Genomic DNA, 24,859 nt, shown 5'->3' with positions numbered 1-24,859 from the left:
TAATTATTTTCGAAAAAAAGTTTTGAGATATCCAACATGAATTTGCTTATGAAATTTGTATGCAAGTATAAAATTCGTTATAAATTCTAGTATGCATATCCTGCTTAATTTTAGTTCAAATACAAAATTCTCTCCAAAATTTTAGCTAGGCAGAGAATTTCGTGCAGAAATAAATTTATCGTGGTCTGAAAACTATGGAAATTAGAAATTCATAAAAAATAATTATCGAAAAAATATACATAGGTAGACATAACCTTAATTTGAAATGAAAATTTTGGAGACTTATTTTCGTACAGTATCATCCCATTTTGCTTATTTTAGGCATTATACAAATTTTGAACTGTTTTAAAAAAGTTTTCCCCGATTAAGTAGTGTTGGAGACTTTTGATTTCTTACAAAATATGAATGGTTCTTGTTTGGAGACTTTGTATCAAATTTGATTTTTAGTAACAAAAAAATGTAATAAAATTTTTTTTAGTTACCTATTCATTTAAAATTATTTTTAGGGACTTAACGTTAAACTAATACTAGAATTTAATTACTTTTGGAGACTTATTGTTCTTGTATAGAACTGTACTTAATGTATGAATAAGACATTATTAATTGAAACACATTTGGAGATTTTTGATAAAAATTGAGCTATTCCAAGAGTTTTGAAAACTAGTACAAAAAATACATTTTTTTTTTTTGCCAAAAGTTTAACTGTACAATAGGGAAAACAAAAACAGGAAATGTTGCGTATAATGAATAAGATTGAAATTACACCGAATAACCCCCAGTCAATAATCTTCCGAAATATCTATAAAAACACCACACACCAAAAAGCTTATTAAAATTAATTACCCACGAAAAAAATACGTCGAAAAAAACCCTCAATTTTGTCAAGTCCTTTCAACCAATCTTCGTCTCGATTTATTTATTTATTTTTATTTCATGGTTCACCGTATTCTCTTACGTACCTTTATCTCTTTTAAGCCTATTTTCATCACCCTAATTAGGTTTGATGGGGATATATCACACCTATAATATTGTGCACTCGGGCGTATACGTAACAAAAAATAAATAATTTTTTTGTTCACGTGATGGAACAACATTTTTTTTTTTTTTTGTATACCTTTTAACATAATCCATCTTCACAGGTTAATTTATATGAAGAAAAAAAGGATATATGTATCTCCATATAAATCATCACACACACATACATTGAAACAAAAAAAAACCTCCATAACGAATGAGTGCGAGTGCTAAGAGGAAAGCGATTATCCATGCCTAATCGCATTTCACGAAAAACCTAATTTTGCAAAAGGTGTTTCGCATTTCGAATATATATTTCCACTCCAACCAACCGAATTGATTGAGACTTTGGCATCACAAGCAGCTAGCAAGCAAAAGAAACAAAAAAAAAAACCATCCAAATAAACGAATGAACGAACGCATTCTCTTTCTCTCTCCATTGGGAATTCTTCTCATTCCCCATATTCCTCATTCTCAAATAAATGTATAGGTAACATACACGCTCTCATTCTCTATGGAGCTTCACTGAATTTCCTGTTGCTTTTCATTTTGGTTATAATGCCAAAAGGCAGACAGAGCAAAAAGCTTCTGCTCCTATCACATACAAAAATCAATTTCACTCGACAAGGACATTATACCCAATGAATAAGGATAAGACCATGAATGTTGGTTTGGTGATGGTAACCTGTGTTTAACAACAACAACAACAAAACCAACCCCCCTGCTGCGTTCGCCCCATCAACCATCCAATCATAGTGTGAAGGCTGTTAATTATGGTTCAAGGCATAATTCCATTTAATTTCCTCATTTGGTGCGGAAGGAAACGTGGTGTGATTTTTGAAAGCAGCATCGAACGAGTGGGAGAGGAGACAACAGGAAAGATGAATAAAGGTGTGCAAAGGTGTCATGATTCTGAAGTGTGACCTACATATACGCATAATAAATATACATATACCATACCTATTCTATGCACTAAGACCTTTCGTCAAAATTAATGGAGCAAATTAATTGCGGGATTAGCTTTTGTATAAGCCTATATTTTTTCCCTCCTAAAATACACACACAAAGAAGAAAAAATTCAGAATAAAAAAAAAAATAATGAAAAACAGCAAACTCATCTTAATTGTCAATCATTTATATGGATTCAAAAGGAGCGCGGTTTTAATTAATTTCAATTGAAATCACATTCAATGCCCGCAATTTAATTGACAGCTTAGACCTTTTAGTAAATTGTTTGTGGTTAAGTCGAATTTAATGGGCGTCATTTGTGCCAAGGCATGGCCTCTATAAAAAAAAAATGGCGATTAAAAATTTTCAAAAAAAAAAAAATGGAATAGGGTAAAGTCGGGTGATATGGCACCACGGGTGATATGGCACCCTTTCAATATCTCCCACTTAATGACTTCTTTTCAAAGCAAAAAGAGCAAAATATAATTCAGTCTGACGTAAGCTTTCAGTGGATACATTTGGATCCGCAGTAACCATTGCCACTTTAATTTAAAAAATTGACAAACAAAAAAGTGGGTTCAATTTGAGCGAAAAGTTTTTTTGTGTAAAATTGTTGTACGTGTGGTTCCAAAAGTATTTGACGCCGATTGTTCATTTTAACACAAAAAGAATAGTAACGGTTATATTTTTGTGTTTGCTCATTGCAATAACTAAGCAAACGTGATTATTCGTGTCATTTGAAGAAAACAGAAGTGTAGTCAAATGGGGGATATGGCACCCAAAAACCTCGGGATATATGGCACCGGTGCCATTTCCCCCGCATCTACTTTTGAACCTATTTATTTTTCAACTGACAATTGTATTTAAAAAAAACTTCAGCAAACCAGGCCAAGTGGTCTAAAACCCAGATCACAGCAGCCGTTGGAGCTGTTGAATGTCAAAAAAGTAGGACCTAAGCATTTAGCGATTCTCTTCACACTTTAAAAAGGCTTCTTAAATGACCAGAACCTAAAAGTTTGCCAAATAGCTTTCAGATTGGCTGAAAAGTGCGGAATAAGGCGGTAATCATAATGTCACTTTTGGTCTCATGATTCGTGTACGTCTTTCAACAGCACATGCAACAAGTGTCACAAAAAAAAATATCAAGAATAAATAGGGTGCCATATCACCCTCGATTAGGTGCCATATCACCCTCCATTTTTTCAACCATGTTTTTTTTAATGTTTTTTATTTTTGCAAAAAATAACAAGAAATTATCTTTGAATTACGCTTATGTACCTATTTTATATTTAAGAAATAGTTTTAAAATAAATCAGCTTTTGTTTGAAATAGAAATCTTCTTTATTTTTCAAGTAATAACGAAAAAAGAAAATGGGTGCCATATCCCCCGACTTTACCCTACAAGAAAAAAAAATATCAAGAGTATTAGAAAAAGTTCGTCCTTATAACTTAATGTATCCGTTATGGTTCTTATATTGCAAAGTTGTTTTTCTTTTTTTTTTATTGGCATATGCATCAATGCCAGTTATGCTCTTAATACCATTAAATCCTCGTCAATATTTAAATCTCTAAGGATATACCTCAACAACGGCAGGAAAAAAAAACAGCATTGCATGTTTTCGTCCTTTTTTCATCCTTTCCAATTTTTTTTTTCTGTTTTTTTTTCCTCATCGAATATTGAATATGTGATTGGGGGTATTTTGCTTTCGGTTGCCAAACTAATATCGAAAGGATATGCATTATACATTGTGTGTAGGTTGTACATGAAAAAGTCCTGAACCTTCTGGCCTCTACTGATTGTGTCGATCGGAGGCAACTTCTCTCCATGTCTCTGTCTGTTGGTTGGGGATTTTGTATAACTCGAACTCTATGATATTTATTTCTGTATTTTTTTCTGTTGTTGTTTTTGAGGGGTAGCCTGCCTGAAGGATTGCTCCAAAAAAGAGAAGAAAAAAAAAATAATTGACATGGGGGTTGGGAAAAAATATTTACTTCCTGCCAATCGAATATGTATGAATAGTGGAAGTGAGTTTTAACTTTTTTTTTCCTCTATTTTTTTTTTTTCTAGGCTTAAAATTTTTATTTTATAGTAGTTGTTGGTTTAAATATATATACATATATATTTTTTTTTTCTTCCACACACTAACTAACTATACTCTTGCTGACTGTGTGACATTAATTTTTGAAAAAAAGCTTTAATATGTAAATTGGGGATTTATTTTTAGATTGGTTTTTGTTGTTTGTATGCGGATGTCTGTGTGTGTGTTTGTGGAAATTCCTGTGGGGGATTTAAGTGTGAATCTCACTATCGTGGTATATATTGTTGTTAATGTACTTCAATTGGTGAAAATAGAGTCCTTTTTCGTATTATATTTGGATATATTTGGCTTATTGGATTTTTTTTTTTTTTTTTTTTTCATTTAAACAAATACGAAAAATTCAGACTGACATGTAAATATTTACAGCGTGTGAATTTTTGAGTGATATATGGATTTGAGTTTTTTGTTTGTTCTATTTTTTTTTATTAAGAGGATTTTTTTTTTATCGTTTGAAAAATGGACGGAAGTGGTTTTGGGGTTTAAAGAATTCGCTGGCTTTAGCGAGTAACTTAGTTTACAATTTCCGGGAAAATATAAAAATATCGGTCTTCCTTCTATTAATATATAATTAATATGATTCCGGAAATTCTTCCAATTCTTCTCTTAATGCTTTTAAAAAAGTTGATTGATATTTTTTCCATATTTTTGCCAAAACACTCAAATTTCTGACTGAAACCACTTTTTCCCTACATTATATTTTATAAATACATTTTTTCTTACAGTGTCACACCCGATACAAAAATATGTCACAGCCGTTACATTTTTTTAATTTTTATAAAACCACATATTTTGTATCATTTCATTGAAATATATGTACATATGCTTACCATCCACGAATATTTATTCAAAAATCTACAATACGGCTTCTTAAAGTCACCGAGGCAGACTTAATCAATTTTCTAACGTCACACCCGTTACATCTAATCTTTAGAAATTCTGAAGTTGAAAGAAATGTTAAAAATATGTTATTTTAAACGTTTATTAACAACTAATATATTAGCTTTTAAATACTCTATTTAGTGAATAGCCAGGAACAAAAAAATGACGTAACTGTGTCACACCCATTACAACTATTCTTCTGTTTCTCCCAAACAGCACAGAAATCATTCCTATTCTATTCACTCCTGCAGTTAAGCCTTTTTCCTATATAAACAAATACCAGTAAATTAACTTAATAAAATTCCAAAAAAAAAAAAAAAAAACAAATTAAACACAGATTCTGTTTTGATAAATGTTTGATGTTAAAAATTCAATTTTACAAAACCAACCCTAAGGGTCCTCTTAGGATCCATGTTTTCTAAATTACCAATTCTTTTGTCTTGAAAGAAAATAATAAAAAAAAGGCAACAAATCCTCATTTTTTGAACTTACACATTCATTTTATATATTTTTAAACCTCGCCGGAAGGAACAATACTTTACAACTCAATTACTGTATGCAAATCAATGTTAAACCTCTAAAAAGCAAAACAAAAAAAGGAGAAGAAGAAGAAGAAAAAAAACCCAAAGTACCCAAGTGTCCTCCTCTTAAACCAAAGAAAAACGAAAAAAAATTCGCTTAGTAGCAACAGCAGTAGGTACCTATAGTAGCGTATAAAAGCGCGCAATCTGCCACTTAATCCACAGGTCAAATATTTGCCTTATGGTAATAAGTATCTATCCAAATAAAACTCTTATCCTCTTCTCTATCCTTGCCCTCTATATATTCTTGTCGACGACTACGACCGACGACCTGCTGTTTCCTTCATTGAATGGCTTCATCTTTTGCTGAATATATATTTTCTGTTCGTATACCTATAGCAGAAAAAACCACTCGTTGAATGTTATAGAATTTGTACTTTTCAAACGAGGAAGCAAAAAAACGAAAAAAAAAAGCTCAAATTGAAAAGCAAATGAGACTTCTACTACGTCGTTGTAGTCACAGGTGTTTTGTGCGACATTATAAGAGGGTGGTGCAACGGGGCATCATCATCATTTAAGATAAACACACAAAAAATAATTTACTCCTACAAGAATATTACAGAGACAGAAGATACTTTTAGGACTTTTTTTTATCCACCCTCGTCAAAATGACATACGCACATGTTACCGCACATAAATAGATTAGGAGGTAATGTGGGCATTTCGGTGACTATCCCACATGATATCCTCGAAAAGGATATATAAAGGTATTCGCAAGATTGTTCCCATGTCAAATGTTTTTTTTTTTTTTTTTTTCTCTTTCAATCTAATTTACTGGTCTTTCACAAGTGGACGTTCTCAAATACCTCCACTTCAAGCTTAATATTAATGCATACTAATATTTATATAAGGACTTTTAAGAGAGATGTATAAATCCTTGAATCCAATAATTCAATATGGACAGGACATTCAGCAACAAAAAAGGTATACGACTATTATAAGCAACAGTTTTAACTAGATATGGAACATGTAAATCTAAAAAACAGACATGATTCGGGCTCCATTTCAACTTGAACACACACGAATGTCCTTTTCAAGGATGACACTGATATGTATAAAGCATTTAACCATTGCCTTTCTTTATAGTCAATTTGACAGGTCACGTATTTGGCGTGAAATGGTTTGAATAAGGTCTTTTCTGACTCTAAACAAATGAGTGTTTCAACTCATGCATATACAAAAGGATGTAAATAAATTGGCTCTAAAGAAGAAGTTAAAGGATATAATATTTCATCAATTGGACACTTGATATATTTGTAAAGTCGAAAGATATTCGTTATTGTTTAAGATTTTAAAGACGAAATGCGTAAATTTGTTTTTAAGGTTTTCAAAAACGCCTAATATGCTTTAAATAATTGATTGAAATGGGTTATCCATTTAACTGTTTTGAGTGTTAGCATGGTTAATAACCTGCAATTGATTAGCTTAACATAACCTTTTTGTTCGATGCCTAAGCGTTTAAATCGTAAATTTTTTTTTTCTAAGCCAATTTTGAACTGATTTTCATAAAAAATACTTTGTTTGATTTGGAAATAAATAATATTTTAGAATATATTTAAAAAAAAAAAACAAGTTGTTTTGAAAACATATGCTTAAAATTGATGTCGAAGTTGGGTAAATGACGAAAAAATTGAATTTTTGAACTTTGTCAGCTTATACATTCTAGGTGGTGGGTAAAAATTTGACGAAGCTAGATTTTTTTTCAATGGATGAAGGTCGATCATGCCTTTTACCACTGAAGCGTGGCGGGAGTGTGAGTCACTTTCGTCAGATTTCTTTACCGAACCCGCCGCGGCGCCGGTGCGGAAGTGATAGGATGACATTTGGCTTTATAAATTGTCAACAATGAAATTTGTCGGTAAGCAGTTTAGTGCGTTTTCATAGATTGATAACAAAGTCCGTCCCGGGGAGTTCACAGATTGAAATTTGATTCGGTTACGGATCGAGTAGATTCTCGTGGAGTGAATCACTGCGTCTTCTGTAAATGACATAAATAAGTCTATTATCTTTTAATATTTTCTGTTAATTTGATCTTTCATGAATAAGATAATTTTTTTTTTTTTCAGATTTTTAGAAAAAATTAAAAAAAAATTCCAAAATTCTTAATGCGTCGAGGTCAGACATCAAAATAAAGATACCTTTAAACATTATTCATAACTGAAAACTAAACGTTTCTTCGAGGTCTGGTTCCTGAGATATTTTCAACTAAAGTTTTTTCTTTTTCTTACATTCCGAAGCCGATTTCTTTTGACCAAAGTCTCGAAATAACTTTTGGTTCACAGATATGAGTTCGCAGTGAACAGGCCTATGCATTCCCGTAAAAAAATTACAAATTTATTTTTTTCAGATTTTTGAGAAAAAATCAAGGTTAACCTCTTGCCAAAAAATATCCATTTTTAAAAATTTCCTCCGAATGCGTCGAGTGAGACATCAAAAGAAAGGTCTCTTTAAACTCTATTCATAACTGAAAACTAAAAGTTTTTTATTTTTCTTTCTTTCTTTTCCTTACATCCCGAACAAGCGGCACGGCCGCGGCGCGGCGCGGCGTGAGTCCAGCTATTTTACTTTATTCTGTATTTTCTATAGATTTGGTTGATATGACAAATTCAGCCATTTTGTGTAATAATGAGAAATAATCAATAGGGACAAGCAATCGATAAAGAGGTCCCGCGGAAGAAGATAATTTATTTGTCTTTTGTATTGTTTGGAACAAGTTTGTTAAGAAGTAAAAGTTTTTTTCTCCTTAACTGATTCCAATTTTGCGCTTCAAGCCATTTGAGTTAAACCTGAAACCGTCTTCCCTTTCTTTTCGGACCATCTATTCCAAAAGTATAAAACGTAGCCTTTTCTGATCAAACATACTGTGTTAATTTAATCTTTCTCAGAAAATTTTGTTTCTGCTATCAACACCAACCACATGACCGTGCTAGGTAACTCAAGCTAGCCGTCACTAATTTTGCACTTTAAATCTTTGAAGATCGCCTGGTGACTCCGTAAAAAGTTGGGTCTCCCCTTGTTTCTTGACACAAGGGTCTCAATTGTCATTAGCAAATCCAAATATTTTTGGAAGATATTTTCGGTTTGGTTTTTTTGTTTGTTCTTTTTGGAAGAACAATATTGTAGGAGCTGTGTAACAGTGTATTATCCTATGCAGTTTTTTTTTTAAATGATTATGGAACAAAACAAATTTTGGCACAAAAATAGATAATCCTTTCCTGATAACAAAATCATTGGTTCAAGTTGGCGCACTTGCTTTCAAATTCTTTCAGTGCATATTTTACATTTACAATTTCAGATACCACCATTTTAATAGGTACTAGAAATTGAAGATTATAGTGCCAAAAATTTTGTGATTTCGATAATTTATTTAAAAAACTGCATTGTTATTGCACTTTTTCCCAGAAGCGGTTTTTTGGATTATGATAAACTTTTCGCCCTCACATCCTTCATAATCATCGCAGCTCCCTTAGAGCATTTTTATTACATTTTTCTTCAATTTATCTAAACCTCACATCATTATCATTATTTGATCTATGACTTTTTGGGTATGAGCAGAATGCCTCAAAGCTCTCTCATTAATCCATAGTGATTTCTATAAAATATAACTCTCCATAAAGTTTGATCATTTCAACAACCTCTTCCTGCGGAAACCCCCTTTTTTCAACCATTTTTATTTCTCATAATAATCTATGTGCGTATACATTATTAATCTTGAAATATTTCCTATTATCTATCTCTTTCTCTCCCTCACTTCTCATTTACACACATCTTTTCTTTTTTGAAGTGAAAACTTCTTTAGTATCGTAGTGATTTGAAACAAGATGAAACGAAAACGCGACACGACTTCAACTTGTTATAACTTTTTTGTTTCAATAGATAGATGAATGAAATTTGTACTATAGATAGGTAATTAAATAAATTATAATTGTACAAAATTTCAATAAATTTCATATTCAAAATTCGGAGATAACGGTAAAAAGATGTTCTTTTCCAACACACGTTATATCTTTTGATCTAGTGCACATACAAATTTGATTTAACTTTAATACGCATGCTGATAACCTAACCTTTTATTTGATATATCACACATAACGATACGTGCTCTACAAGTTACACAATCTTAAATTGAAAAAAATTTGAATATACCTCAAAACACCTGTGGAGATCTGTTGACCAGCTACCAGTGTAGGAAGTACCGTAAACTCAGTCTGGAAATTCGACATGGTTAAAAAAATTCTAACTTCTCTTGTAGACATCTTTGAAATAAGATTTATGCATTATTATACAAGGTGAAACAATAAGCTTTCACATGGTATAAATTTTTTATAGGTTGTCAAACAAAAAATTGATTTAATAGCATGAGAACATAAAAATAAATGTTTTTTTTTGCTTTTTGGATGCAATTTCATCGAGTTTAAAAAATTCTAGCTCTTTTTGTAGATGTCTCATAGACTTGATCGATATATATATTTTTACCTAAGACAATAAGCTTACAGATGGTGTAAAAATTTTTTTTTAAAAATGCATTTAATAGCGTGAGAAGATAAAAATACATGTTTTTTCGCTTTTTTTTTATGGAAATTGATCGAGTTCAAAAAATTCTAAATCTTTTTGTAGATGTCTTATAGACCTGATCGATATATATATTTTGAGCTAAGACAACAAGCTTTCAGATGATATAAAATTTATATAGGTTGTCATATAAAAAACATGGATTTGAAGGTGATAGAATAAAAATAGGTAGATTTTTTCTATTTTATTTTTTTTTGCAAGAAAAATGATTTTTAAGGTTTCACTTCTACCACGTGTGAATTGCACACATGATTTTTTTTTTTTTTTCTTTCCTTCCTTCTGAAGTGATATGGTGTGTGAGTATATTTTCGTGCTAAAATATGACGTTAGCACCCAATAGTTCCGTATATCACAAGAAAAATGTCCTCAATTATTTCAATGTTCGTCCTTAGTTCTTTTTTTTTTTTTTTTTTTTTTTTTTTTTTTTTTCTATTTTTGCTGCCTCTTCCCTTTTTTGTGGCTAGAATATATAAAAAAAAAAAGTAGAACTAAAACCTATCTTCACTTCCCACATTTTATGTTCAACTTGTTCTGAGGCTTTATGTTTGCGTGTTCGGCTTTCACTTCATTCAACATAACTAACGGATAGTCCTTGGGAATAATATATTTTTTTCTCGCCATCTTTTTTTTTTTTTTTTGTATTTTTTCTCGTTTCGTTTCGTTCGTATAGTGCCAGAAACGAAGGGAACACAAAAATGAATTTTAACGAAATTGTTTCCACTTTGTCAGCCGGAAACCAAGGGTGAAATGTCCTCGTTGTGTGTTTGTTTGCTTGCTTCAACTTTATCCTTTTTCATACTCAATTCATTCGAGTAGAGAGATAGAAAGAGAAAGAGTGAAAGCTTGTGGTAGAAAAAAACATCATCCTACCTTGATGTTGTTTTTGGTTTGAGGCTGCTGCTGCTGTTGCCGCTACTGCTGCTAACACAACATTTCCGGTTCGGTCAGAGGGCCCGAGGAGAGGATTCACATAGAGTTAACACGAAAGTTGGTACCGCCATGCTCCATCAAGGGAGCTCTTCGCGTCCTTTTCAATGCTTGTTAATTCTAATTACTCTTGGGGGCGAATGAATACACATACACCGAACTATACTACAAGTAGTGATCCTTTTTTTTTTGGTTGCATGTAAAAATATTTCTGTGTATGTGTGTGGAGGTCGAAAGAAAAGTTCGAATGGTTTGAGTTGGTTTCGTTCTCAAATCAAAAAAACTAAATGTCCCGTATAAATAAATATTAATTGAAACTAAACAGTCGCTTGGTGAGCTGTTGAACGTATGATTTCCTTTTATATTACACACAGCTGACTTTGGCTTGCACGCGAAAAGCCAACAAGGACTTGTGGAATGCAGTCAAGTGTATTGCGTAGCGTATATATACCATATCGCACAATATAAATTCAGCAGTCCTTGTTGGGGTTTCACAATTGTATGAAAAATGAATTTGTAGGAAACATGAAGTGAAATTGATTTATGTTAAACACGATTGCAGTCATGAAAGGCGGGTTTTGTGTTTTCGTCTTTGGCGAATTGTGAGCAAAACTGCCATTAGTCTTATGGAGGTATTTCCGCTTATAGCTGGAAAATGAGGAAGAATTTATTTTCTCAAGAGGAAATATTTAAATATTTGTTTTTATAGTTTTTTTTTTTTTTTGTTAAAGTGTTGGTAATTTTTTGTATGTCGAATGAATTTGGAAAAATTACAATTTTGCTCCGATAATCATCCCAAAAAGTTTCTTTATCATTTATCACTTTAAGTTTTTTATTTTTTAATCTCTTTAAATATTTTTAAGCAATATAGGATAAGTGTACTCCAATAGACCTTCTATAACAATTTTATAGGAGCGTTAAAGAAGTAAACAACTCTTTTTTGCAATTTAATAAATGTATTATGATAAAAACTGACAAATTGATGAAAATTTTTTATTAAAAAAAAAAACAGTAGGTAGGTAATTTTGATCCTTGTGCGTTGAATTCTTTAAACAAAAATAACCCTTTTAAAAAATTGTTTCTAATACCAAACAAATATTTAACATTTTTTATTAATAATTTATTTTATTTTAATACAAATTCTAATTCTCTGTTAATTTATTTTATATATTTTTTTTTTTGTTTATTTCCATTTATCCTGAAAAAATCTTCCTTGGCACGCATGTGAATCCTTGAAAAATAATAAAACATTCATAAAACTAATGCACTAATGCACGAAAAAAAAATAATTAAAACAAACTAAAAAATTAAATTAAAATTAAAAAAAAAAAATGAAAATTGAAAATACAGTTGCATTGAAAACAACTTATTCTCAATTTAAAGAGCCACCACTATTGGGACCAGGCGCTGGCTTTCCACCTTTTGGACCACCGGAATTTCATCCCACCACCCCAGAGAATTGGAAGGGTGCTCCTATACATCCGACTGGCCTAATGAAAGAACCACCAATAGCTGCCGGACGTAATGGACCAGTTAATTTTGCTGCAACAGGACAACAACAGGTTAGTTTTCTAATTTTTTTTTTTTTTTTTTTTGTAACCTCTGGATGTGTATATTTCTAAACATACACAAACACATTTATGTACATATATATTTTGTATTTTACATCCTTTGAATGGAAATACTTTTTTATGTGTGTGGTAGGTGTATATGGCACTGCAAAATGTAATTTCAAGGATAGTTGTTGCTATATATTCACAGTCCAATGCTGTTAGTCGAATTAAAAGTTAAAGGGAATTAAGGTAATAGGTTTTTAGATATTTTTTTTTTTTTTTGTTTTTATGTTGCAAAAATGTTTGTTTTTAATTTTGTCAAGGATTTTAAAGGCAAAATATAGTTTTAATATTGGTACGTAGATAACTGCAATCTAGGATTTAGCCAGAATATGTAATAAAGGGAATGCCTGTAAGGGCATTATGAGCTTATAATATAACAGTTTGTTAGTTTGATTTTTGGTTTATTTGCATAAAGCAACGCATATCAAAAATGGATGCATTTTTTTTTTTTGGAATTGGTGCTGATAAAATCTCATCTAGGTGATCAAGGGCGCAATTTTTAATAGCTAAAATTGAAAATGGAAAATTAGCAAGATGTAAAATATGTAAATATAGTTTCAAGGTTTAACCTAGAATGCAAAATGGGAATTGTATAGACTACTAAATTGGCAAACTCTGAAATCGAAAAAATAAATTGAAAACTTAGACTAAACATTTACGTCAACAGCTACATTGTCAAATATTTGAAACTATAAACTAAATTGTATGATGATAAACATTTTGAACTCCGAATTCATAATTGTTTTGGACATTTCAATCTGAAAACAAAGCTAAAAAAGCAAACAAAGAATCTATTTTGAGAAATTTCGATTATATAGGGAATGAAGTGAAAGGAGTCATAGGCTTATAATATCGTAATGGCAACTAGGCAGAGATCAGAAATAAATCTCAAAGGTTCCTTAATAACTCTTATTTGTCGCCATTTTCAATAAAGGTCATAAAATAACTTTTATTTTTAAAAAAGGAAAATTTCGGTCAAGGTCTGAGAGAAACCTTTATTTTGTATTTTTGTATGTTTCGGTCAACCAGTGAGATTTATCGCTGAGAGAAAAAAATAAATCTCATCTGCAATGTATCAATTCCTAGAGACATAAGGGGTGCCATATGAAAGCTTATATTCTCAGCTACCCGATAGTGGTATAATCCGGTTTTTCGATTTTTTTTTTTCAAAATTCCGAGAAAATCGCGTTTGAAAGTTGGGGTAAATTTGTTTTCTTCGAAAAATCCCCGAATCTTTGAACGCTTCTGGAAGCTAAACCGCTTGAGAGCAATTTTTGGCAGTGATGCCAAATGATAGCTTGTGTTATGGGCCTACGCTTAGCACATTGTCAGATTTTTTAAAAATCATCTTCCATGTTAAACCGCCACATCATGACTATTTTTTCAGAATCAGGCTAAACTTTTTTTTACCTTTAAGTTCTCCCGGTTTGAGAACGCGTGCACCTACAGGGACAGGAGTGGTACCCAGATGTAGGTTAGAGTCCCCGCTACCTTTTGGCATCAAACTTTTTTTTTCATTTTTTTTTTTCAAAATTCTGAGAAGTTGGGCGGGCGAAAAAGCTTCTGGAAGCTGAACGCTTTGACCTAGATATTAGAAAATCGGTCTCCTGAAATATTCGAAATTGCATTGTTTGTGCTTGTCGTCCCAGCGACTCAAATCACAGTGGAAAACATATTTTCGTCTTTATATTTTACTTTAAACGAAAAGAGATATAATCATGTACCTAAAGAACTTTGAGAGTCTATTTAGTTCATACATTATTTAATACATAAACTTAGAAAAAACATTTTTTTCATATTTATTTTTGCAAAATAAAGACATTCTTGACATATTCGACATTTTCCTTTGAATTGGCCATTTTTGATTTATTTTCGCTGAAAACGGTTAAAGGTTGACCTTTTCCATTTATTTTTTTGTAAAAATCTCAACCATTGAGAGATATTTAAAAAAAATAAAAAATGAATCTCAACCGATAACCTTTATTTTTGATTTTTTTTAAAATAAATCTCAAACCTTAACCGAAACTATTTAAAGTAATGTGGTAACTCTCACAGAGAAACCGATTGAAAATAAAGGTTGACTGTTATTTCTGGTCTCTGCAACTAGGACATAGTCTATTTAGGAATTCCAAAAAATTATACTTTTGAGTTGCAAAGCTTCTAATTTTGATGAACTTACCTGCAGCGGGCATAAATAAATCAACTAGAAGAAAGAATTTTAAGAGCACCTGAAAATTGTGTTTTCCTTTTTTGGAAAAGAATATTTTTTACATCCATATGATTAACTAATCATTTTTACTAAGTGCATCTAATTACTTATGCTAAATATTCTCTAGAATAATATTCTGATCACCTATTTTCAGTCTTCTACGGAAAAGAGGACGATATCGGAAAACTTCCGAAAATGTACATTTTCACAAAAAATTGAGATTTTTTAAAATGAAGTCTTACCTATAATACCTTCTTCATACCTATACAGGGTGTCCCATAAGTAATGGATCAAACGAAATATGCTGATAGGCCAACTTTAGGGCTCTCAGAATTAGGTAACTTGTTCATCCCAAATCCTTACGGTTTTCGATTTAATGCAGTTTTTGTGAAATTTCGAAAAATCCCGACTTTGCAACAGTATTTTGCTTCCTCCGCTCACAATTGATTTTTGTTTTTTACAATTCTTTCACTAAAACATTGCCTAATAATAAGAAATAATTAATTAATCAAAATATTTTTCATTTCATACGCCATTTTGCTGCAAATTAATTAACAGTTCCATGTTTTATAAAAACTCAATTTCTTTCTTTTATTTCATAGCAACACCCTGAAAAAAATTTGTATGGTGTGGCACTGGTTTATTATTTTGAAAACTTGTCGTGTTATTGCAGTTTTCAAAAATGTATAATAATTTCCAAAGTTGAAATTAGAACAAAAGATATTACAATTTGAATGCAAAAAAACAGAAGTTTTCAGAGCAAAATAACAAACAAAAATCGAGGCTTTTGTTCAAAAGGAAATAAACAAACAACAGTTGAGAAAATGTGTTTATTTTTCTTTGTTATTTTTCTCTGAAAAACCCTGTTTTGTTGCTTTTAAATTGTAATATCTTCAGTTCTAACTTCAACTTTGGAAACTTTTATACATTTTTGAAAACTGCAATAACATGGCAAGTTTTCAAAATAATGAACTAGTGCCACACCATAAAAATTTTTTTCAGGGTGTTGCTCTGAAATAAAAGAAAGAAATTGAGTTTTTATAAAACATGGAACTGTTAATTAATTTGCAGCAAAATGGCGTATGAAATGAAAAATATTTTGATTAATTAATTATTTCTTATTATTAGGCAATGTTTTAGTGAAAGAGTTGTAAAAAACAAAAATCAATTGTGAGCGGAGGAAGCAAAATACTGTTGCAAAGTCGGGATTTTTCGAAATTTCACAAAAACTGCATTAAATCGAAAACCGTAAGGATTTGGGATGAACAAGTTACCTAATTCTGAGAGCCCTAAAGTTGGCCTATCAGCATATTTCGTTTGATCCATTACTTTTGGGACACCCTGTATACTACGAAAAAGAGAAAATTATATTTCATCATATCGACGGTTAAACTTCATAACCTCGTAAGTCGTTTTTGCAAGTTTTTCAGAAATCAAAAAACAATATGTTGTGTTTCTTGTTTTTGTATGGGATCTATCAGTACGAGCTTTTTGAATTTCGTCATTCCTGAAAAATGTTCAAAACAACATTGTTGAACTGAATATACCAAAAGATAGCTCTGAAGAATTTTCTGAATTGTTTGCATTAATAATATTTTTTCGAATTTTTTGACTTACGAGGTTATGAAGTTTAACCGTCGATATACAATCTGTTATTATTTGTCTTTCCTTTAAAATACTAAGATCTTCGTTTCAAAAAACGTTACTTTAGTTTACGTAACCCATGTTAATAGAAATTGCGGTCTTATTACTACAGGCAGAACCTCCGTTTTTATCTAAATTCTTAAACAAAATACTAGTGTTTGTAACTGCAATCGATATCTTTCTTAGTCTTCAGTTATTCAAAATCTAAGAATGATAAACCGTTGTAGTGCCAAACATTTTTTTTTTTTTGGTTCCATAATAATTTAGAAAACCTGGTGTTATTTCACTTTTTCTCAGGATCGGCGCCAGCTCTTAGGGGCAGTTTTGGAAATTAAGGCAACTACCATTAGTTTTAAGAATACATTTTTTCCGATGTTTGGTTGATATAATTTGAAAAAAAAAAACATCGAAAAAAGTATATTTCTGAACTTCTAAGGAACTAAGTAGTAGAGTAACTAAAGCAAATTATTAGGGAACCCGGCCGAACAGATATAGATTAAAAATTGCCGATGTTGTCGTATTGTTTTTTTTTAAATTAACATTTTTTTGAACAAAACCATTTTTTTTTTTTTTGCTTAAATTTCAAAAAACAAATGATAGCAAAAGATTCTCTAGGTAATTTAAGGAAAAAAAATATAACGGAGTAGAGAACAATCTTCCATCGTTTAAGCGATAAATGCAATTTTCTCACAATCTGACTTCAAACACAAAAAAAATATTTTGAAAACAACGGCAACACCTACAATATTTTAAAATACATTTTTAAAAAGCCAGAAGCTCATACTTATCTCTTAAATTTAAATCCACTAAATTTAATTAAGAGTTTTTGAAAAATGGTCCTCAAACTCAGAATTAAAAAAAAAAATGTTATTAAAAAAATTTTAAAATGACTTTTTTCCAAACTTTTTCTAATAAAATATGAATTTATTTTACAAAAATTTTTGGCCATAAATATTATCAGTTGAATTCAGAAGCAGAAAAGGTAATATATATCACACTTTTGAAAAAAAAAAATTAAAAATTACTTCTATTTCAATGGGTTTTTTTTGATAAAAACTGAATTTTTGCATCGAAATAATAAATTTTCTCAAAGACTTTGGTAAATAAGAACTTTAAATTTTTGCTATTTAACTTTCAACGGTAAGGGTTATTAAATGAATAAAAAAAAAATTTATGTTTAGATGTTGAACTTTGAAAAAAAAAAAATAAGATACATTTTTTTTTTTCAAAACTTTTATTAAAAAAAGTTCTTCGAAAATGAAATACTTTTTAATTTTTTTCATAAACCGTAATACATATTGACATTTCATTTTATAATTTCAAATCATAATAAATGCGGCCAAACAAATTTGAAAATAAATGCATTTTATATTACGAAAAAGTTTTAAAAACGACATCTTAAAATTTTTTCAATAATTTTTTTTTTTTCAAAAATCTGAGTTCAGATACCATTCTTTCAAAAGCCCTTAATTCAATTAACTTAATTTTAATTTTACAAATATGACTAGGCTTCTAGCTTTTAAAAAATGTATATTTGAATATTGTAGGTGTTGCCGTTGTGTTCAAATATTTTTATTTGTGTTTGAAGTCAATTAATAAGAAAATTGCATCTATCGCTTGAACTATGGAAGATTGTCCCTTACTCCTATATATTTTTTATCCTTGAGTTTCCTAGACAATCTTTTGGCATCAATAATTTCAATAATTTATGAAATTTAAGAAAAATTTTTGAAAAAAAATTAATTTTGTTCACAAAAATCTTTAATTAAATTTAAAAAATCAAAACGGCAACCCCGGCAATTTTTAATCTATAGACTTTAAAGTATTTTTAATTACCGACGTTTGAAAAAAAAAAGATCATCAAAATCTAAGCTGTTTGGCCGGGTTCACTGATATTGCCAATTTTTGAGCTTTAGTTACTCCACTAAAGGATAAACAAAAGTTTTTTATTTGTTGGTTTTCAGAAAAAAATTTTTCCAAACTTTTACATTTTTGACGCTTCAACAATAAAGGATAATTAATAACAAATAAAAGTAATCCTTTGTTGTTGTTTTTTATAGCATAAAATATTTACTCAATAAAATACTAAGTACCAATAAAACAAGGCTTATTTAAAAAGGTATTTTTCGACTATTTTCTGCCATTTTGAAAATATAGAGTTCGAACGTTTTGAAATCTTAGGTTTTGGTTAACCGTAAACAAATCGGACAAAAATCAGAACTACCAGATTTTACGTACGGTCCTCTATAGAAACGACAAGGATATTAGACTATTTACTATTAGCTCAGTTTTGGTTAAATATACACGACAACAATAGAACTATCGAATGGACTAAAAGTTATGCACACGACAAAGTCGTTCGTGTTTTGCTCTTAAAAAAAGGAGACTGGGTACTGACTAAAAAGTTGAAGTTTCTTTAACTTTTTAGCTTATAATGGTTTATATGTTTTATGGGATTGCTAAACACGAATTTAAAGGTGTTTAACAATTTTTTATCGCTGAAAATATTTCCATAAAAAATCAATGCAAAAATGTTCACAATTAAGAATAAAAAGTTTGCTTACTCATTAGTCTTTAAACAAAAGTGTAACAAATTAATATGTGTTAAATAATATTCTTTTACAGGGCGCCGTCATGATGGTCTATGGACTTGATCAGGAAACATCGAACACAGATAAATTATTTAACTTGGTCTGTTTGTATGGAAACGTTGCCAGGGTAAGTTTTTATTTATTTTTTTTTTTTTAAAGACTTCAACAAATTACCTTTAAAGACAATATCTTAAAGTGAACACGAAATCTAATTGCAATAAATTGCAATTTTAAAGTCATGTAACCTGCAACAGTGAGGTCCTTGAGTTAAAAATAAGAAAAAATCTTATCCTTCCTTTTTTTCTCACTAAGCCACTTCGGAAAACATCCGCCTTCGTCTCTTCTTTGATGATCTCTAATGAAATTATCTCGAGATGAAATTATGTCACCTTTAGCTGAGCAGTTCCAATAACATTTTTTTATATTCCAAGGACCCTTCAACGAGTGTGAAAAATATAAAAAAAATAAAAAAAAGGATAAATTCCATAAAAGTGGCATTTGCAACGTTAATGGCAAACAGCCGGTTATGTTATATTTTATATACCATATACTCCTTTAAGCTTGTAAAGTTTTTTTTCTTTGATTTCTTGATTCGTTATCAAGGATCTGCTGTTGGTTGGAATGAGGACAGACAACAACAGCAAAAAACATTGTAAATTGTGTAAAAAAAAATAATGTTTTTCTTTCATCTTTCACCAGAGGCGATTATTTGTGTGTTTAAAGAATCACTTAAAGACTTTTCGTCCTTATTTTTTGTGTTTTTCTTATCCACTGTACGGCGAATAACAAATTGCGCCTTCACATAGTATTATCCTTGTATTTTCTATTCTTTTATCGCCGTATGAAGTTGTTGTTTTTTTTTTTTTGTAAGCTTTCCATACATATTCGTATTTAAGCACATTTTCATTCACAACCATCAAGAAGCAAACGAAAGTACTTGACTTCTTGATAAGATAATGGAAAATAATGAGACCGAGAAAAAAAAATAGAAATTATATTTATTGTGTTAACATTAGTCTAAACAAGCCTTTTTGAAGAATGTAATTTGTTATCCTTAAAAACCAGAACCCACACATCCATTTGCCATTTATAGAGTGAGTATATCCTCGGCATCATCATCACGATGGGCTTTCTGAGTTTTATTTTATTTTTATTTTTGTGTAGGTTTATTTTTATTCCTTACGAGATGAGATCCTTGACTTTGTTTGAGCAGTGCAAACAAAACAGACGAAAAATAAAAAAAAAGTTTGACAACTCACATTCTCTCTCATATATAATCGAGGTAGGGTCAATGTGGGTAAATGTAAACAATTTCATGTCTTTTTTTTCTTTCGACTTTAGATTTTTTTATGTTTTCACGGAACAACTTAACAGTTATCTTCAAATGCAAATATGAAATGATGGCAATTCTTCTTTATAAATATAAACAAATATTTCTCAAATTGTTTTAATTACTGTCAAATATGGCATGTTTACAAATACCCCACCAAGTTTGTGTTTTTTTACAAATTCGGGGTAAATGTAAACGGTGGTTTAAAATTTAGAATTTCCTCTTTATCATATGAATAACAACTTGAAAAACGTTCAAGAAGGTATTTGACAAAAACTTTTTCAAATTCCAATAAAAGTTTTTGTTTTCTTCCTTTGATTCTTTATATAGGCGCCCAATATGCATCCTGAACAGCTCTGAAAGTCATATTTTTTGTTTTTTTACGTCAAAGACCGATTTTCCACTAAAAATGATGGTGTTGGCTACTTTAAAATGTGACTCCGCGGCACTTTAGCAATAGTAATTGACTAAAAATACGTTATTTTTATTAAAACCAATAATTTCACCAAGAATGTATGTTTATATTTACCCCCAGAATACGTTGTTTACATTTACCCATTATGAAAAATATTCTGGGGTAAATGTAAACACATGCAAATCGACATAAATGTCCTGTATTTTAAAATTTGCTTGTATCACATAGAATCTACATCAAAATTAAAAACAAAAAAGTATTTGCAAATTATACTGACTTAATTGAATCTGCAAAAATATTTAATTTTTCTGAAAGACTAACGGCTTGTTTGGCACTTCAAAAAATTATCTTTCACGGAAAATACGCTCGTCGAATGAATTCTCTCTTGACAGCAATGAGCTTGACGTATAAGTTAAAAGATACATGCGTCCGCGATTTGTACTTATGTATGCATCAAATAGATTTAACTGAAGCTTGTTATGAGCCATGTTTTCATTTACCCCTGTTTACATTTACCCACATTGACCCTATAGCTTCTATAAAAAAAAAAAACAGGATAAAAGGGTTCTCATAAAAAGGTTCGGGATATATGGTTTTGATAAATGGATTAGGAGTTGTATAGATATGTGTGGTTTTATGTGAAATTTGATGGATTAAGTGAGTGTAAATATAGCTTTGTGTTGAATAGGAGTTGGTTTGGAATATAGTGTATTGAAGAGATATATCAACTGGATTGACAAACAATAAATAAAATTACGAAATTCGGAAATATATGTGCAAATGTATGCCAATACGTTGAACCTAGATGTAAAGAGAAATTTGACAGATTTTCATTTGGAATCGAAAATCGATTTTTGTTTCGAGATTTAGTACTTAAAGTCTTTATTTTACGGATTTATGTATGTACTCGTATAATAATATTTCGTACTCTCTGTGTATTGACTTCCTTAAAATAAGGCAAGAAATTCTTTGGTAATTTTTCCTAGATTATAAACATATTAATGTTAGTCTCGCAGCTATTCAAAACTCAGTTGTTTGTTATAATTTTATCTATTCAATGCCATGCTACTTGGAAATCGTCTATTTTCAGTACCAGAATCGTGTAAATCAGTACAGTGGACGTCTTATCATTAAGCCTTCAAAAAGATCCGTTTGAACTGCTTAAAGTCCCATTTGTTCTCTTAAGTCTATCGATACTCTGAAAATTTAGAGTCACACCCAAGAAACAATTTGGCTTGCATAAGGTCCAATTTCTTAGATTGGACAAGCTATAGTTTGCATAGGTTTCGTTTAAGGCTTAATTACGCAAGTCAACCATTTTGGAAAGAAAGGAGGTCTGCTTAAGACTACCTAGAAGTGTTTAGAGGAAGCCTTTCAAATATTAGTTGAAGAAGGCCTTCTTAAGACCTTTTTGAACCGTTCTATGGAAGCCTCGTATTTTTAAGTGACAGAAGGCCTTTATAAGCCCTGTTCCAAGAAGTTCTTTTAAGTATGCAATGCTTTTATCTTTTAAGTATGCAATATTTTTTTCTTTTAATTATGCAATGTTTTTTCTTAAAAGTATGCAATTTTTCTAGTACATTCGAAAAAAAACATTGCATTTCAATGTGAGGTATCAAGTAGCTCCCTTTTTTCCACTCATCTTTAATGTTCGAGCGTGGCCTACTGGTAGAGTGCTGCGCTGGTATGCGGAGGTACGTCGTCGGATCGATTCCTGGCCGGGCCATTTGTGAAATTAAAAAATGTGTTCTTTTTCAATTAAAATAAAATTCTTCCCATTTCAGAACAACAGAAAATGCATTGCAATGGTCGAAAAGAAGAAAAACAAAATAGAAAAAAATTAAAAGAAAAAAAAAGAAAATTCAATAAAATCTTTTTTTTTATTCATAAATTCAACATCTTATAACAACCTCTATAAGGCCTTATTATAACATCCATTGCAAAGGATAGTTTCACTAGCGAAGCTATAGCCTCGCTAAAATGTTTCCTTGTTTTGTAAAAAGGTCTGCATAAGGTCGTTTTACGCTGTTCGTCACAAGCTATTAGCTTGTGGATTGCCTGTGGAGGAAGGTATTGGGGAAATTCGGTAATGTGCGCCAAAATGATTTGCATAAGACTTCAAGTCAAAAAATAGTTTGCATTGAACCTTATGCAAGTTAAATTGTTACTTGGGCAATCATAGGCTCAAAGATAATTCTGCAAGCTGATTTCGGTATATTGATACCAATCTCATAAACACGTTAAGCCTCTCAAAAGCGCTTCAAACACGGACATGGTTTAAAATATTAAAAAATAGTCACCCAGAATAAAATTCGGTACACTCCAACAAGTCCCTAGCCATATTATTAGACGCACTTGTAGATTAAAAAAAAAATCAAAATATGTTTCTTAAATGAGAGTTACTATCCATAAGGTTTAAAATTCAAATTTTTTGCAAAGAACCTACTAGAATCCATGAATTTATGAAAAATCTGAATTAAAAAAAAAAAGTCTTGACATAACGAGATTACAACAATTCGTTTACTTAGGTTGTGAGATCATAAACATTACTGTGCTTTGCTCACAATTTTTTCATACAAAATATTGATAAACTACGATAGTTTTGAAGAAATTTCCTTGAACATTTTGTAAAAGTTATAAAAAATGATCGAAAATTATTCAAATTTGCAAATATCTTCAAAACAAAATTCAAAAAAATACTTTCAATTTGTTTAAAATAATACTTAGCCAGACAAAAGTAACCATCAATATCATTTAAATAACGATAACGTAACTATAAACAATCGTCCTAAAATTTTGACAATCCAAAAACGTTCAAAAGCTGATCAATTTGTGGATTCCGGTTGATAATAATTTCATAAATTCAAGCATTTTGAAAAACATTTATTTTAAACGTTATGATCAGTCAAAATTGTTATCCTTAAATTTTTTCCAAAATTCGATCGAACATAAGAAATTAAATCGAAACTTTTTAGGGTTTTTGTGGACATATTTAACTGTAAAAAAGACTTTCAACATCCGATATTTTCAACTAAGCGCCTGATTATGACAAAAGCCTTTTTTTTCTGGAGTTTTCTTAATTAACGCAAAAAATAAAAAAAAAAGGTGGAAAGTTTATTAAAGATTTCAAAACACCACTATTTTTTTTTTTTTTTTCAAAAACCCACGGTGGAAGGTTTATTAAAGATTTCAAAACACTCCTTAATTTTCAAGTGCAATCAGCGGTTCCTGAGATATTGATGGTTTAATACAAAAAGGTCCTTCTACGTTCAAAGTTCAATATCTCGGCATCGAAGTGCTTTAGACCAAAAAAAAGTACCGGAATTATAAAAAATAGGATTGAACGGAACACGTAGTTTGAAAAAGTTTTTCATTGAAAAATCTTAAAATTAGAAAGTTTGAGCTTTAAAATCCTGTTTAAATACTAGTATTACCAGGTACAAAGCTAATAATTACACGGTGTAACACTCAAAATATACGCGGGCGGAGACCTATCAGGTTTTGTAGAGCTAGTCGCACTGATTACGAAACGGTATTTGAAAATCCCCTAACACCCCCAAAATCTGGAGTTACGGGCAAAAAACTGTTTTTTGGACCTTCGCCCATTGAAAAAATTCTAGCTTCGACAATTTTTTACCCATTTTCGATTTTCTTACAGTTTCTGATAGAAGATAAATATACCTTTTCAACAATGTATAAAACATGTAACTCGGTTAAACCACTTAGAATTTATAAGCTGTCAAAGTTCAAAAATTTCATTTTTTTCGTCATTTGCCCAATTTCGGCATCAATTTAAAGTATATGTTTTCAAAACAACATGCTATTTAAAAAATATATTCTGAAACTATATCTATTTTTTAATCAATCGAGGTATTTTTTATCAAAATCACTTCAAAATTGGCTTAGAAAAAAAAATTTTTCGATTTCACCCAGATACAGAAATTCGAACTTTTAGGTATAGAACAAAAATGTTGTTTCGGCACGTAGTAGGATAAGTTGGGCGCCAAGATTTGATGAAGGGTTTTTGTAGAGGT

The 24,859-nt window shown here is 30.5% G+C and overlaps 1 protein-coding gene across 8 annotated transcripts in view; it reads left to right on the top strand.

Moving 5' to 3' along the window:
- The window catches only part of LOC129918124 (heterogeneous nuclear ribonucleoprotein L), a 369,767-nt gene that overhangs the window by 278,961 nt on the left and 65,947 nt on the right, over window positions 1-24,859 (top strand). For 6 of the 8 annotated variants that reach the window (XM_055998477.1, XM_055998479.1, XM_055998482.1 and 3 more), the window contains 2 exons: window positions 12,371-12,582; window positions 19,115-19,207. In XM_055998477.1, coding sequence (XP_055854452.1) covers window positions 12,371-12,582; window positions 19,115-19,207 — 305 coding nt within the window. The remainder of the gene's footprint in view (window positions 1-12,370; window positions 12,583-19,114; window positions 19,208-24,859) is intronic. The other 2 variants (XM_055998481.1, XM_055998483.1) reach the window with 1 other exon arrangement.

This window comes from Episyrphus balteatus, chromosome 4 (assembly GCF_945859705.1).
Source record: "Episyrphus balteatus chromosome 4, idEpiBalt1.1, whole genome shotgun sequence".
NCBI classification, from domain to species: Eukaryota; Metazoa; Arthropoda; class Insecta; order Diptera; family Syrphidae; genus Episyrphus; species Episyrphus balteatus.
Note: the sequence above shows the minus strand (reverse complement) of the source record. Positions and strands in the feature narration are given on the sequence as shown.